The sequence below is a fragment of the Canis aureus genome, chromosome 7 (genome assembly GCF_053574225.1).
Source record: "Canis aureus isolate CA01 chromosome 7, VMU_Caureus_v.1.0, whole genome shotgun sequence".
Lineage (NCBI taxonomy): Eukaryota > Metazoa > Chordata > Mammalia > Carnivora > Canidae > Canis > Canis aureus.
Window position 1 is genome coordinate 64,999,960 of NC_135617.1, and position 15,885 is coordinate 65,015,844.

Genomic DNA, 15,885 nt, shown 5'->3' on the forward strand with positions numbered 1-15,885 from the left:
CTAACTATAGAGAACAAACCGATGATGACCAGAGGGGAGGTGATGAGGTGATGAGGTGGGGGGAAAGGGGGAATGGGTAAAACAGGTGATGGGGATGAAAGAGGGCACTTGGTATGATGAAAGCCAGGTGTTCTATGTAAATGTTTAACCACTAAATTCTACACCTGAAACTAATATTACATTGTGTGTTAACTAACTGGACTTTAAATAAAAACCTGACTTAAAAAACTAGAGTATTTAGAGTGACAAATCCCCTCCTTATCTCAGCTTGGTGGATGGTTGCCATGTTTATTTTCAACACAACAGAAATCTAATATTTTACTATCTGGAGAAGCCTCTGAACTGCAAGATGCCAAGCACAAACCCCAACCCCAACCGTAACTTTAATCCTGACCTTAAACTTAACCCAGCCCTACCAGTAACCCCTAAGCTCTACCTCTAATTCTATCTCTAACCCTAAACCTAACCTCTGGAGAGGCCTCTGAACTGCAGAATATCAGGCACATACCCTCACTCTCACCCTCACTTTAGCTCTAAACGTAATCCTAACCCAAACTCCAACTCTAACCGCTAACCACTAGCCCCTCACCCTAACCCTAACTATAACCCTAAACTTATCTGAACTGCAGGATACCAGGCACATATCCTCACCTTTACCCTAACTCTAGCTCTAAACTTAATCCTATTCCAAACCCAAACCCTAACCCCTTAACTGCTAACCACTAACTCTCATTCTAACCATAACCATAACCCCTAACTTATCCCTCTGGAGAGGTCTCTGAACTGCAGAATAATAAACACATACCCTCCCACTGGCCCTAACCCCAGCCCTTATTCTAGCCCTAAGCAGAACCCTAATTCAAGATCTGAGGGAAAAAAGCTGTGGTATATATACAATGGAATATTACCCAGCCATAAACAGAATGATATTTTGCCATTTGCAATGACGTAGATGGAGGTAGAAAGTATTATTCTAAGTAAAAACCTAATTCTAACCCAGACACACACCCTAATCCCTAACCTCACACTGGCCCTAACTCTAACCCTAATCCTTATTCTGGCCCTGAACCAAACCCTAATCCTAGATCTGAGAGTGGGGAAGATTTGGTGTACCTAGATAATGGAAAATTATTCAGCCATAAAATAAAGAATGAAATCTTGCCATGCAAATGGATGGATGTTAGAGAGTATTATTCTAAGTGAAATAAATCACTCAGAGAAAGACAAATATCCTATGATTCACTCATATATGGAATTTAAGAAATGAAACAAATGAGGGGAAAAAAAAGAAACAGAGAGACAAACTAAGAAACAGACTTAACTATAGAAAACACACTGATGGTTATCAGAGGGGAGGTGCTTGGGGGGATGAGTTAAATACATGATGGAGATTCAGGACTGCACTCATTGTGATGAGTACGGAGTATTGTATGGAAATGTTGAAGAATCACTATATTGTACACATGAATCTAATATTACGCTATATGTTATATAACTGGAATTAAAATAAAATCTTAAAAAAAAGAATTTCAAGGTGGATATGGCCAATTCAGCTTCAACAAAAGAGGCAAGAATGTGTGATGGGAAAAAGAACATCTCTCCAACAAATGGTGCTGGGATAATTGGACTATATGCTATACGCAAAAGAAGGAAACTGCATCACTTTCATACAGCATATACACACACACACAAATCAAAATGGATTAAAGACCTAAATGTGACACCCAAAACCATAAAAATCCTAGAAGAGAGCATAGGCAATAATTTCTCTGACATTGGCCATAGCAACATTTTTCTAGATCTGTCTCCCTAGGCAAGGGAAATAAAAGCAAAAATACACTATTGGGACTACCTCAAACGAAAAATCCTCTGCAAAGCAAAGGAAACAATCAACAAAACAAAAAGCAACCTCCTGAATAGGAGAAGATATTTACAAATGACATATCTGATAAAAGGTTATTACCCAAAATATATAAAGAACTTATACAACTCAACATCAAAAAACCCTAAATAATCGAATTTAAGTATGAGCGGAAGACATGAATAGATATTTCTCCAAAGACATCCAGATGGCCAACAGACACATGAAAAGCTGCTCAACATCACTCATCATTAGGAAAATGAAAATCAAAACTGGGATCCCTGGGTGGCGCAGCAGTTTGGCGCCTGCCTTTGGCCCAGGACGCGATCCTGGAGACCCGGGATCGAATCCCACCTCGGGCTCCCGGTGCATGGAGCCTGCTTCTCCCTCTGCCTATGTCTCTGCCTCTCTCTCTCTCTCTCTCTCTCTGTGTGTGTGTGACTATCATAAATAAATAAAAAAAAAAAGAAAATCAAAACTACAATGAAATATTACCTCACACCTGTCAGAATGGCTAAAATCAAAAACATAAGAAACAAACAAACAAAAAAAAAACATAAGAAACAAGTGTTGGCAAGGATGTGGAGAAAAAGGAATTCTGGTGCACTATTAGTGGGAATGCAAACTGGCACAGCCACTGTGGAAAACAGTATGGGGGTTCTTCAGAAAGTCAAAATAGTAGAACTAGAACTAACCTATGATTCAGGAATCACACTACTGGATATTTACCCAAGAACACTGACTCAAAGGAATACATACACCTCTATGTTTACTGCAGCATTATTTATAATAGCCGAATAATGGAGGTAGCCCAAGTGTCTATTGATAGATGAATGGGTAAAAAAGATGTGGTATATATACACAATGGAATAGTATTCAGCCATAAGAAAGAATGAAATCTTGCGATTTGCAACAACATGAATGGAGCTAGAGGGTACAATGCTAAGCAAAATAAGCCAATCAGAGAAAGACAAATACCATATGATATCATTCATATGTAGAATTTAAGAAAGCAAATAAACAAAGGAAAAAAGAAGAGAGAGAAGGATGAATCAAGAAACAGATCCTTAACTATAGAGAACAAACTGGTGGTTACCAGAGGGGAGGTGGGGGTGGGGGATAGGAGAAATAGGTGATGAGAATCAAAGAGTATACTTGTCATGATGAGCACCAGGTGATGTACAGAATTGCTGAATCACTATTTTGTTCATCTGAAAGTAATCTAACACTCTATGTTAACTCTACTAGAATTAGAAAGCTTAAAAAAATTGTTTTAAAGAATTTCAAGGTGGTGACAGGAGACCATTAAGCCAAGTGCAGGACACCCTTCAGCAAGGGGCCTATTTGATTACACAGTCCACATGCCCAGGAATCCACCCTTGACCACACCTGTGTATTCCTGAAGGGAATGGTGGTGGCCTGAGAAATAACTCTATTTCCGGTTGCTTGCTGTGGCACCTCTTGTTTTATGTGCACATCTCTATGCACTTTCTAGATTTTACCATAAAAGTAGCTCAGAGTTATTGATCTCTTTGCATCAATCACATTCCCTGATCACACTAAGGAAACAGGAAAATGAGCAATCCCACTCATACTATCAGAGGACTGTCATTTCTTAACTATTATAAGGGTCCTGAAAGAAATAAAAGGCAGACAACTTTCCAGAACTTGGCAACACACTGGATCAAGCAAGAGAGAGACTACTTTAGGAACCATCCCACGGGATGTTGGCTCCTAGAGCAAGCCAAAGAGTTTTGCCCAAGTTCACTGGTCCCTGTAAAAGCAGGGGGTAAGGACCCCCAGGATAACCTCACCACAATACTGCCCCCTACTCAACTCTCTCACCGGGGTGTTCAGTGGGACAATCAGCTCACCACCAGTATGTGCCTGCCCACTGGTCTTGCTGGGGCTCCAGGCCAGTCCACAATTAGGGTTGGTAAAAAGCTCAAGCAACCTGTAGTACCTTTTTTTAAAGTTAATTTAGAAGCTGAGCTATCAGAAAGGAAACTGTGACACTGCTTCTGGGAGTTTCTATGAAAGTGGCAGCTTATCGAATATTACTCTAATTAGGGTGACCATAGAAATTCACTAGCCGGGATCCCTGGGTGGCGCAGCGGTTTAGTGCCTGCCTTTGGCCTGGGGCGTGATCCTGGAGACCCGGGATCGAATCCCACGTCGGGCTCCCGGTGCATGGAGCCTGCTTCTCCCTCTGCCTATGTCTCTGCCTCTCTCTCTGTGTGTGTGTGACTATCATAAATAAATAAAAATTAAAAAAAAAAAAAAAGAATTCACTAGCCAAACTGAGACCTTTTAGGAGTGAAAGGAGGGACTATTAGTAAGTATGCCAGGAAAGTAGGCATAACCTAGGACTGCCCCTGGCATGCTGAGACATGGTAGCCACCTAGTTGTTTTCTAAGTCACTGTTCCCCAGCTCATATGCATGCAGGTTTTTTTATCTTCCCAAATGATTTGCATATGTAGTTCAAATAACCTGTACTTTTAAAATAGTTAACTCTACCTGTGCTCGACTATCCCTTTAACCTCTAAAGGCATTTTGAGTTAGAATTTTTATCAAATTCTAGTTGCTGACTCTTCTTCTCTTCCTTCTTCCTCAATAGTAGACCTAACTAGAATTATGATTCAACTGGCTATAGTTTTATAAAACTTCCCTAATGGGTAAAATTTCAACCTTCCCTTTCTAAGTGTTTTGTTGTTCATGACGATGACTCCAGGTTCTTAAAACACTCAGCTCTCAAAGAGCAATAAAAAAACAATGATGAGATTTAAACTTACAGATGGGCAATCCAAAATCAATTCTTCAACGCTTACTACGTCCAGGCCAAGCTTTTCTGCCAGAATTTCAAATATATATTTGTATGAAGGGTCAATTTTCATTTTTCGGCTTTCCCTTGCATCTCTAAATCTTGCCTAAAGAATGAAAAGCATGGGTAAAAATTGTAATTATGAAGAAAAGCCACCAAAAAATAAATAAAAGTGACACATATAAAAATGCTTATTATAAGAAAAACCTGTCTCTCTTTCAATGTTTCCTGTAGATTTGGAATGCCACTCATGCTTCGGTGGTAACGGGATGACCTACGGGAAGACTGAGAAAGCATGGATGGGCCCCGTCGGAGCGTAGACCTAGGCCGAATTCTGTGTTCATCTTGCTCATCATCCTCTGGAATAACTATCCTTTCATCAGAAGGAATGAGATTCAGTAAATCATTTCCAGAAGAAGCAGGGCCTCTTTCGGAAGCAGAGGCAGCACCTAGAGCTGGGGCAGCCTCTGTTGCAGGGCGCTGACCCTCTTCGTCTGAAGGAGGAGGAGCCTCTCCTGGACCGGGAAGAGCCTCATCTCCTGGATCCAGACCCGGAAGGGCAGTATCTTCAGAACCAGGGGGGGCTGCCTCTTCCGGGGTGGGTGGATCACCTTCTTTGGCGCTCATGTTATCGGCTTTTTTCTCCAACAGAGCACCTTAAACTGCAAAACCTAAAATTATTAAAAAAAAAAAATTTAAACTGTACAATAAGTTGAATGTTCTGTGTTAATTTATTCCTCCCCTGGAACCTAGACAGGTGGCAAAATCATCTATTTCTCCTGTATTCTATTGACTAATGAGGCTAAACTCACAGAACTAGAGAAATGATTTTAAAGGGACAGAGCACAGAGACGTAGGGACTTTTGGAAACTCTAAGTGCTCCTCTTATGATATGACCCTAGGGCACTGCAACTCTACGCACTTCCCATCCCTATCATAGTAATTACTGCAAATGGTGGGAAGGTATCTGTCCTCAGGTATGTAAGGGTTGAGAAAAAGATTGAGAGCCACCGTCTTAGAGCTGAGATACTGACTTACCCAAGAAACAAAGAACTACATGGACTGAAATATTCCTTGCATCGAGGAACTCTTGATACAAATCACCAACCAGACACTCAACTGTACAGCCATCTCATCTACACGAGCACATCCAGGAACCCCCGCAAAGCATAAAACATCCTCTTAGCAGTGCGAAAATTGACAAAAGGAAACCTCCTTTAGAATATATTCAGAATGCCAGCAGGGGGAAGCTCTCACACCCCACCAGCCCTACTTCTGGTTGTGAGCTGCAGACAAAATAAGAAGAGCCCCATCTTGCATGTGGATACTACTTTTCTATAGCAGCAGGATTAGGACTTTCCTCTTGCCCCAACAACAGCGCAGCCAATGAAAGATTGTCACAATTCAGCCAATGAAAAAAACACTATACTTCCAGCTCCTAGCTCGCTCCAATGGACTTCTTGTTTATAACAGCCTTCCCGAAGTCTCCCTAAAATGGGATCGTGATTATTTTTTGAAGCCATAGTATCACATAAAATATAATTCTGACATCCAATCAGAAAAGATCTATTTAGGAGTGTAGAAGTTATGATGAGCACATAACCAGGAGAATCAGCAGACACCAGAGGAACAGGAGAAAATGCCTTATAGAAAATAACATTATAGGACAATAATCAAAACTCCATGGAAATCAACAAGTTTTCAGGATATGACTAAAATCCAGATGCCAGGATAATAATAAACACTTGAACTGCAAAAACAACAAAAATTTTATTTTTTAAAAAAATACCTTTTTTATTTATTCCTGAGAGACACACACAGAGAGAGAGGCAGAGACACAAGCAGAGGGAGAAGCAGGCTCCATGTAGGGAGCCCAATGTGGTACTCGATCCGGGGTCTCCAGGATCACACCCTGAGCTGAAGGCTGATGCTCAACCACTGAGCCATCCAGGTGTCCCAACAACAAAAATTTTAAAGCAGAAAGTGCAAAAGAAGGCTGAGAAAGAGGCTCTCTAATGAGAGAATCTGAGGACATTTGTGCACACCTGGCCCAAGTTAGAAGATGCTTCTTATAGAGGGACAGGAGCAGCCCTCCATTAGACACTGTAATGTGTCTAATGGAGCAGCCCTCCATTAGACATTAGACAGCCTGTAACCTGTATCCCACAGCTGCCCTCTCCAGCTTTTCTGAAGATCCCATAAGCAGCTGAAATGGTTTTCTTTGATATCCTAAATTAGCCTACTCTAGAACAGAAATAGCTAAACTGATCAATCTTCTTGTTGCCAGCTAAGCATGCATGCCCAAGATCTGCAAACCAGAACAATTGTTCCCAAACTTCAGATTTTTTTCTCCTCCCCTTTTCCTCTCTTTTATAAACCTCTCTCCTCTTTTATAAATCCTAGATTTTGTCTTTATTCCTTGACCACGATGTAATGTCTATTTTCTTACATGTGAGTAAATTTTCTTGGAAAGTAAGTAAACAACTCTGAGTTATTATCTCACACATTGATATCCAATACCCAGGAGCTGTGTGTTCATTACATGTTTACACTTGAAATTGGCCTAGAGTTGATTCTGCTATCTATAATATCTCAAAACCAAATATAGTGATACATTTTAGTGAAGTCATATCCAGTCACTCTGCTCCAATTTATGCCTTTGAATTTTGCAAAATGGTTCACTTTACTCAGCAAGAGAATCAGGCCTGCTTTCAAAGGATATTGACAGACACGATTGTCCGGTTTCTGAAACCTAAGCAAAATTGACTTTAATTTCAATATAATGGTAGAACACATACACCGAGTTAGACTGGAGAGCTTCTCTGTTGGCAACCAGTGCTCTTTCTAGAGCCACAGTTATTTAAGCCACTATAGAGCCACTATTATTTAAGCCATCAAGGGAAGGTGAAACTTGAATAGTGATATTCTATTTAAGAAGTCAGGGAAGTATACAATTAATCTTAATGAGTTTTTCATCTAAAAATGGCTTCTAGTTTTTAAAGTGTTGACACAGATTAAGTTCTCAGAAAATGTTATTATCCAACACAGTTCATTCCCTGAGGAGTCCAGATAGCTGAGATTCATGGCACAGGATTTCAGAACTAGGAAAAAAAAAAAAAAACCTAGAAATTATCTAGTTCAGCTCCCCTTTTTATTGCTAATGAAACAAAGATCCAGAGAAATTACAGGTCTTACCCAATTACACAGACAAAAATGATCTTTCTGAACTTCAGATCATATCATATCACTTCCCTGCTTAAAGTCCTCCTCGGGTGCCAAATATAAACTCTTGTGTCCTTCAAGGCTTTCCTGACTTGGTTCCAAGCTCTCTCTTCAGTTTCTCCCATTGCCTTTGCCCTGGGTGCTCCCTGAGGTCACAGCAGCTCTGGCTGCTACTGAAACAAGCCCGGTTTTCTCACTTCTAGTCATTGGCAAGGTGCTCATAGCCTAATGGGGGAGGCGAACGTACCAACGAACATAGTTTCATTAGATCCAGCCAAGATATGCACAGAAGACAAAACTTCTGTAGCATCAGAAGACAAAACTCTAAAAGGAAATCTCTAAGGAGAAGTTGTCATCTAAGATAGGCCTTGGTAGGATAAATATGTGTCCCATGGAGAAGACTGAGGAAATAATATTGATTGTCAAAAACTAAATGCCAAGTTCTGTGCTTGGTGAGACATATAACTATGCTTGATAAATACATATATTTATATATATATAAAGCACATGACCAACAAGCACATGGACAGATACTCAACACCACTTGCAACAAGGAAAATGCAAATCAAAATCACCATGAGATGGCACTTTATACCCAGTAGGATAGCTATAAATTTTTTCAAAAGGCAATAAAAAAGTGTTGAAAAGATTCTGGAAACATTTAAAACTTCATGCTTTGCTGGTGGGAATGCAAAATAGTGCAGCCTCTGATGAAAACAGTTTGGCAGTTCCTCGAAAAGCTAAACAGGGAATTACCAAATGAGCCAGTAATTCCACTGGTAGGTGAAATTCTAGCAATTCCACTCAAGAGAACTGATAACATCTGTTTGCATAAAAATCTGTATACAGATGTTCATGGCAGCATTATTCATATTTAGCTCAAATTGGAAACAACCCAAATGTCCAGCTAGGTGATGAATGGATAAACAACATGGGGCATATCCTTACAACGGAATGTTACTCTGTCATAAGAAGGAATGAAGAACCATCACATGCTACAGCATGGATGAACCTTGAAAACACCACACTAGGGATCCCTGGGTGGCTCAGTGGTTTAGCGCCTGCCTTCGGCCCAGGGCGTAATCCTGGAGTCTCGGGATCGAGTCCTACATCAGGCTCCCTGCATGAAGCCTGCTTCTCCCCCTGCCTGTGTCTCTGCTTCTCTCTCTCTCTCTGTCTCTCTCTCTGTCTCACATGAATAAATAAATAAAATCTTTAAAAAAAGAAAACACCACACTAAGTGAAATAAGCCAGACCCAAAAGGCACATATTGTATGAGTCTACTTATGTGAAATGTCCAGAAAAGGAAAACCTATAGAGACAAGACAGTAGATCAGCGGTAGCAGGGGACTGAGGAAGGAAGAACTGGGCCTATCTGCTAATAGGCTTGGGTTTCTTTTTTTGGGTAATGGAAATGGTCTGAGATTAAACAGCAATTATTTATGGTTGTACAACACAATGCATATAATAAAAACCACTGTGGGTATGCCTTAGTGGAGTAAGGGGCCTGGATGGTTCAATCGGTTAGGTGTCTGCCTATGGCTCAGGCCATGATCCTGGAGTCCCGGGATGGAGTCACACATCTGGCTCCATGCTCAGCGGGAAGTCTACTTCTCCTACCCCCACCCTGTCCTCGTGGTCTCTCTCACTCTCTCTCTCTCAAATAAATAAAATATTTAAAATTTAAAAAATAAAAATAAAATGCCACGTTTTTTAAAAAGGAAAGACAGTATGATAAACTGCATAAGGAAATGACCAATTAGGCTGTTTGGCTGGCTCGGTCAGGCAGTAGAGTGTGCAACTCTTGATCTCAGGGTCATGAGTTCAAGCCCCACGTTAGGCAGAGAGATCACTTAAGAAAAAATAGTAATAAAACAAAAAAATAATAAAAAGACTTTATTAAAAAAAAAGGAAGTGACCAATTTATTGACCATCTGTGAGAAGGCTTTAATTTGGTAAGCTTCCCCTTTAAGCCCACCAGGAAATTTTAAAAAGGCATTTTGAAACTAAGAGAGAGAAAGTAAGAAGAGAGAGAGAAAAGGTAAAAAGTGATAGAGAGTAAGAGAGAAAGGTAAAAAGTGATAGAATTAGTTTAGGCACTGGGGCCCTCTGTAGACACCAATGCTGCACCTTGCTCAAGTAGCTGTCTGTGATCTTGCAAAGAAAGAATAGTAAAGCTTAAAAATGCTTAATTTTGTCCTAAATATCACCAGTTGGGTTAACAGTATCCACGGTTCCTAAGGTCAGGCTGAATCCATAGGCTTAGAGATGGAAATTTCACTGAAAACAAGGATACAAAGGGAAGAAAAAAATGGAAGCTTCTCCCTCCTTCCTGTGCCACAGCCACAGCCTCCAGCAAAGTGGTGTGAGTAACTACTATGTGCCTGGGGTTACGATACTCACTCTGGCGGCCAGAAAACAAGACAGGACTCTCGTCCTCAAGGATTCACAATGCTTGGACACCTGAGTGGCTCACTTGGTTAAGCATCTATCTTCAGCTCCAGTCATGATCCTGGAGAGCCCAGGGATGGAGCCCAGAGATTGGGCGCCCCTCTCAGTGAGGAATCTTCCTCTCTCTCTCCCTCTGCTCCTCCCCATGCTTGTGCATTCTCTCTCTTTCTCTCTCATTCTCTCTCTCAAATAAATAAAATCTTTAAAAAAAAAAAAAAGGATTCACAATGCTATTGGAGAGATAATCTTTGCAAATCAATTAAGAGTGTAAAATTATGGAGCTCTGTTGGAAAAGTATTTAGAGGAAGAAAAAATTAACATAAACAAAACAAACAAATAGGATTTCACGGAGGATTTGGACATAAATTGCCCTTGAAGAATAGGTAGGATTCAATAAGAAGAGAAGGAAGAAATCTAGAGAGAAAAGAAAAGAAGTAAAGGCATGAAAAACTCTAAAGAGGTCAAAAAGGGTAGAAATTAGGAAAAAAAAACCAGAACTTAAAATTATGCCATATTTTATTTGTTCTTCCAAAAGACTATAAATAGGATTCAGAATCAGTTAAAGTAAGTAAATCATGAATAATAAAATGTGGTTTTATAAAGCACCGATATTAACATTAACATGTTAGGAAATCTGCTCAGTTCTACCAGTGGTTTTTTTCTAGCACTCTTAAGTGTTCTGAAAATGTCCTAATCAAGAATTTGTCAAGGAGCGCCTGAGTGGCTCAATTGGTTGAATGCCTGACTCTTGGTTTCGGCTCAGGTTATGATCTCAGGCTCCTGGGATCAAACCTGGATTTATCACTCCCTCTGCTCTTATCGCTTCCCATCTCTAAAGTAAATGAATAAATTAAAAAAAAAAAAAGAATTTGTCAAGCTGATGATAAAATACACAGGAAAAGGTTATTGTCAGTTACTCTGCTTGTATGGTAATTTAATAAACATAATCTATAGCTTCGATTCAGGTAAACATACTTCAATATAGCATGCATATGTTTTCCACCTCTATGTGTGTCATCTTAGTTTCCTTAGAATTTATGTGAAGCTGTTTAAGGAAAAATAAAAAGCATTTAATATCTGAACATTACAGTACTTACAGATACATGTTCTAAGTAAAGAGTTTAACTTGTGCTCTACTGAGTGCTACATATATTTTCTCTTTCTTTTAAAAATTTTACTTTTTAAGTCCTCTCTACATCCAACATAAGGATAGAACCTACAACCTCGAGATCAAGAGTCCCATGTTCCACTCCCTGAGCCAGCCAGGCACCCCAATATTTCAAGCTAAGGACAAGATAAGCTCTTATTTTGTGAACATTAAAGAGTCTTCGTGGTTAGTAGTCTGTGAACAAACACTGGATATAAGGAAACTGATAATCAGGTATTAATCACTATTGTGACTGGGAAATAAATAAATTCTAAATAATTTGTTATGGTTTAACATTTTTAAAGTAAATCATCTATATGAGACACTCTAAATAAATAAATAAATAAATAACCACTTCCCATTTGGGGAGATTTTGCTTAAGAGAAGTGTAGAATTCTTCCTCTAACAAAATAATTTGAGATGCATTTTCTAGATGATTTTCAAAAGCCAAGTCATACTTGGCACATAATGAAGTCTAAATATAAAATATCAGCTTACCACTTCCAAAGACTGGTGCAACTATTTCATTTTAAGTTAGGAAATGTATACAACTACTTTATATAGAATTCCTAAAAACTGCAGCAAAATTTTGAATAGAGTACATAGTTGAAATGGGAAAATCTTAGTAAACAAATTAGTTTACTATATTATACACATTATATCCATATGCATGTGTGTATATGTACAGAGAAGATTGATTGTTCACTGCAACATGTTTATAATAGCAAAAACAAGCACAAAAACAAACACATTTCCTGGAAATAACCAAAATATCCCTTAATAAAGGACCTATTGTATGTCTGAAATGAATATAACACTGTGTGCTAACTATACTTGAATTTTCTAAAAAGATTTTATTTATTTGAGAGAGAGAGACAGATAGTGAGAGAAAGCATGACCAGAAGGAGATGGAGAAGCAGACTTCCCACTAAGTAGGGAGCCCAATGCGGGGCTCAATCCCAGGGCCCTTGAGATCATGACCTGAGCTGAAGGCAGATGTTTAACCAACTAAGCCATCCAGGCGACCCTATACCTGAATTTTTTTAAAAGGCTAAAATATAGTAAGTGCTTGGGAAACCCGAGTGGCTCAGTTGGTTAAGCATCTGACTCTTGATTTTGGCTCAGGTTATGATCTCAGGGTTGTGAGATGGAGCCCTGCATCAGGCTCCCCACTGAGTAGAGAGTCTGCTTGAGATTCTTTCTTTCTCTGCCCCTCCTCCCTGCTCACACATGCACTCTCACTCTCTCTCATAAAATGAATTAATCTTTTAAAAAATAGTAAGTTCAATAATTGGTAACCAATAAGGAAGGAAAAAAGGACAAACCCATTAATTGAACTGTAGTTCTCAGGCCCAACACTTGGTTCCTGGACCTGTTTTGAAAGCATAAACAGGACTATAGTAATATTGCTGCATTATAAACTTAGTTCCACATTTTGATTGGTTCCCTATTTATATTTTATGCACCTCTTAACCTCATGTACCATCAATCATTCATTTTTCTTTTTTACCCCTACTCCCCATTTACCCACTAATCGTAGAGATCTAATGGGGACCAAATAGTAACATTTATCTTGACATATCCAGTTGTACCAGGTCCCAAATAGCTCTTCATTTTCAGGAGGAATGCTTACCTCCAGGTTGTTACAAAGCCCCCCTCCCTGGAGGTTTAAGAAACCCCTTACTCTCCTCTCCTGTATTTAAGCTGTTTCTAGGCTCAACAGGGGGAAGCAGCTTTGGGAATGACCTGCCTTCCTACTGGGCTGCCCTTCTGATAATCTTTCTTTGCTTCAAAACTGGTGTATTTGCCACTGGATTACTGCTCACTGGGTGCATGGACAAGTTTGAGTTTGATAATAGTATCATGTTCAATAAAATTTTAATACAGACCCTAGCAATAGAAAGAATGAGGTAGGGACACCTGGGTGGCTCAGTGATTGGGCATCTGCCTTCAGCTCAGGGCCTGATCCTGGGATCCGGGATCGAGTTCCGCGTTGGGCTCCCTGCATGGAGCTGCTTCTCCCTCTGCCTGTGTCTCTGCCTCTCTCTGTGTGTCTCTCATAAATAAATAAATAAATAAATCTTTAAAAAATTAAAAAGAAGGGGTAGAGCTACATATACAGATATAGAAAGATCTCCAACACATCGTATGTAAAAGAAAAAAGCAAAGCACAGTACACTGCATAATACCAATTGTATACATTTTAGAAACTGTATATACAAATGCATATAAGATATTTCATCTTTCCTAAGATGCACATTTTTAAGAAGCTTAACGGGCAATATTTTTTCTTTCCTCACATTTTTTTCCTTTATGAAGTTACATAAATACATAATTTGCGTTTATGTAATTGCATAAAATTATAATCGGTAATAGCTTAGATTTTTTTTTTTTTTTTTATGATAGGCACACAGTGAGAGAGAGAGAGAGAGGCAGAGACATAGGCAGAGGGAGAAGCAGGCTCCATGCACCGGGAGCCCGATGTGGGATTCGATCCCGGGTCTCCAGGATCGCGCCCTGGGCCAAAGGCAGGCGCTAAACCGCTGCGCCACCCAGGGATCCCGGTAATAGCTTAGATTTGATAAAACACATTAAAAGCTTTCCAGGGGAAAAAAAAAAAGCTTTCCAGGGAAGATACACAATAATTCATCAACTAGTATAACCTTGAAAGAGAAAGACAGAGGGGGAAAGTAGGGAAAGTGTTGTACTTTTCAATTTTATAACTTTAAAAAAAAATCATAAAATTGTGCTTTCATATATTTTATAGATATTATATATTTTATTTGTGTTATATGTGTATGCATCCCCTTGAACAACATATCACATGTATTTATATTTTCCCCTATAATACACATTAATATCTAGAACCTAAAATTCCCTATGAATTTTCAGATGTAGCAAGATTACTTGCAAAATAAAGAGGCAGGTCCTTGCTCCAAGTAGTCACACTTGGCTAGCCATCACTAGATGCAGAATGAATTCAAAATAAACATCTGTTCATCTCTTTCTCCTCCTCTCATCTCTTCCACAGACAACTGGTGCCACATGCAATCAGTTCTAAAATTCCACCATCCCTTAAGTTCGATGTGAAGGTTCAATGCATGTCCACAAAGTCATCCCTGCTCATTTTCAGGAGTAGTGGGACAGCGGGCTCCTCCACCCGTAGGAATACTGATGGGAGCAAGTACACACCGGTGTGCTAACAGCCACACTCCTGTTTCTTGGACCCATTTCTGTAACCACGTCCCTTCATGCATTAGTTCATCCGCGATTGTCGAGGGCCCTCCGTGTGCTTGGCCGCTGTAGCTACACACAAAACTAAGAGGCTCCTCCAAAGCAAAACGCACGAATTGAGGAGCAGACCGTTAAACACACACAGGGTGGTCAATGTCAAGAAAAAGTGAATTAGCAAAGGGCTGAGAGAGACTGGCAGAAAAAGAAACTATCGGAAAAAACCTAACAGAAGGCAACATTTGAGCTGGGTCTGAAGGAGAGCTGTCGTGAGAACATGCAAGTGGGGAATATTCTCGGCTGAAGGCGGGGGAGGGGGGGGGGCTGGAGAGCAGAGTGTAAATGCAAGAAAGCAGGAAAAGGCCGAGCTTGCTTGGGAAGATATTGCTTGGGAAAAGCTTTTCCTTGCTTGGGAAAAGTGGCTAGCTCAGCGACGAGATTTTCGGGGTGCAGGGGAGGAAGACAGAGGTCGAAAAAATAAACCTGGAGGGAGAGATACTTTGTCTTCCCTTTGAATTCTTAGAAGGGAGGAATAGGGTGAAGTCGTAGGTTCAGGGAACCCACTGGAGTTTACAAAAGGCGACCGAGCTGGGCGTTTGCCCCAGGATGGGGCTGGGCTGGCCGGGAGGACGAGCTGGGAGGCGAGGGCAGCCGGCCCGGCATCCCGCGGAGGGGAGGACTCGGGGCAGGAGCCGGCCGCGCACTCACCTGCGCGGGGGGAGCGGCTCCTGGCTCCGCCGCCACCGAGGCTCGGCCGTTGGGAGCCGGCACCGGCTCTCTCCGGGGCGCCCCGCGCGGGCTCTGCAGGGCGCTGTTCCCTGCAGGGTGCGCGGCGCGGGGCGGCGGGTGAGGGGCTCCCGCTGCAGGAGCACCTGCTCCGCTCCCCGAGCCGCACGCAGGTCCCCGCGGACACGCACTCTCCCCAACCCGGGAGCCAGAGAAGTGAAACATCGTGCAGGGGTCGGGGTCACAGAAGGGCAGCTGCCCAGAGGAGGGGACTGAGGGCTGAGGGCGTGGGGGGAGAACTGGAGAGGAGTCCAGCGTGTGCATGGAAATGAGTAAATGTATGCTTTGCAAATATATGTATATTTTCTAGGACTTTTATACTTTTTCTTTAAGGGTTTTTTCGTTTCAGTGGGTTTGTGTGTGTG

At 40.9% G+C, this 15,885-nt stretch overlaps 1 protein-coding gene across 3 annotated transcripts in view; it reads right to left on the reverse strand.

The window, feature by feature from the left end:
* Positions 1 to 15,527, reverse strand: part of DNAH8 (dynein axonemal heavy chain 8) — a 363,336-nt gene extending 347,809 nt beyond the window's left edge. For all 3 annotated transcript variants that reach the window (XM_077904163.1, XM_077904162.1, XM_077904164.1), the window contains exons 1-3: positions 15,443 to 15,527; positions 4,891 to 5,354; positions 4,655 to 4,789 (exon numbers count right to left, since the gene is read on the reverse strand). In XM_077904163.1, coding sequence (XP_077760289.1) covers positions 4,655 to 4,789; positions 4,891 to 5,310 — 555 coding nt within the window. In that variant the 5' untranslated portion in view covers positions 5,311 to 5,354; positions 15,443 to 15,527. The remainder of the gene's footprint in view (positions 1 to 4,654; positions 4,790 to 4,890; positions 5,355 to 15,442) is intronic.
* Between the last annotated feature and the right edge of the window lie 358 nt (positions 15,528 to 15,885).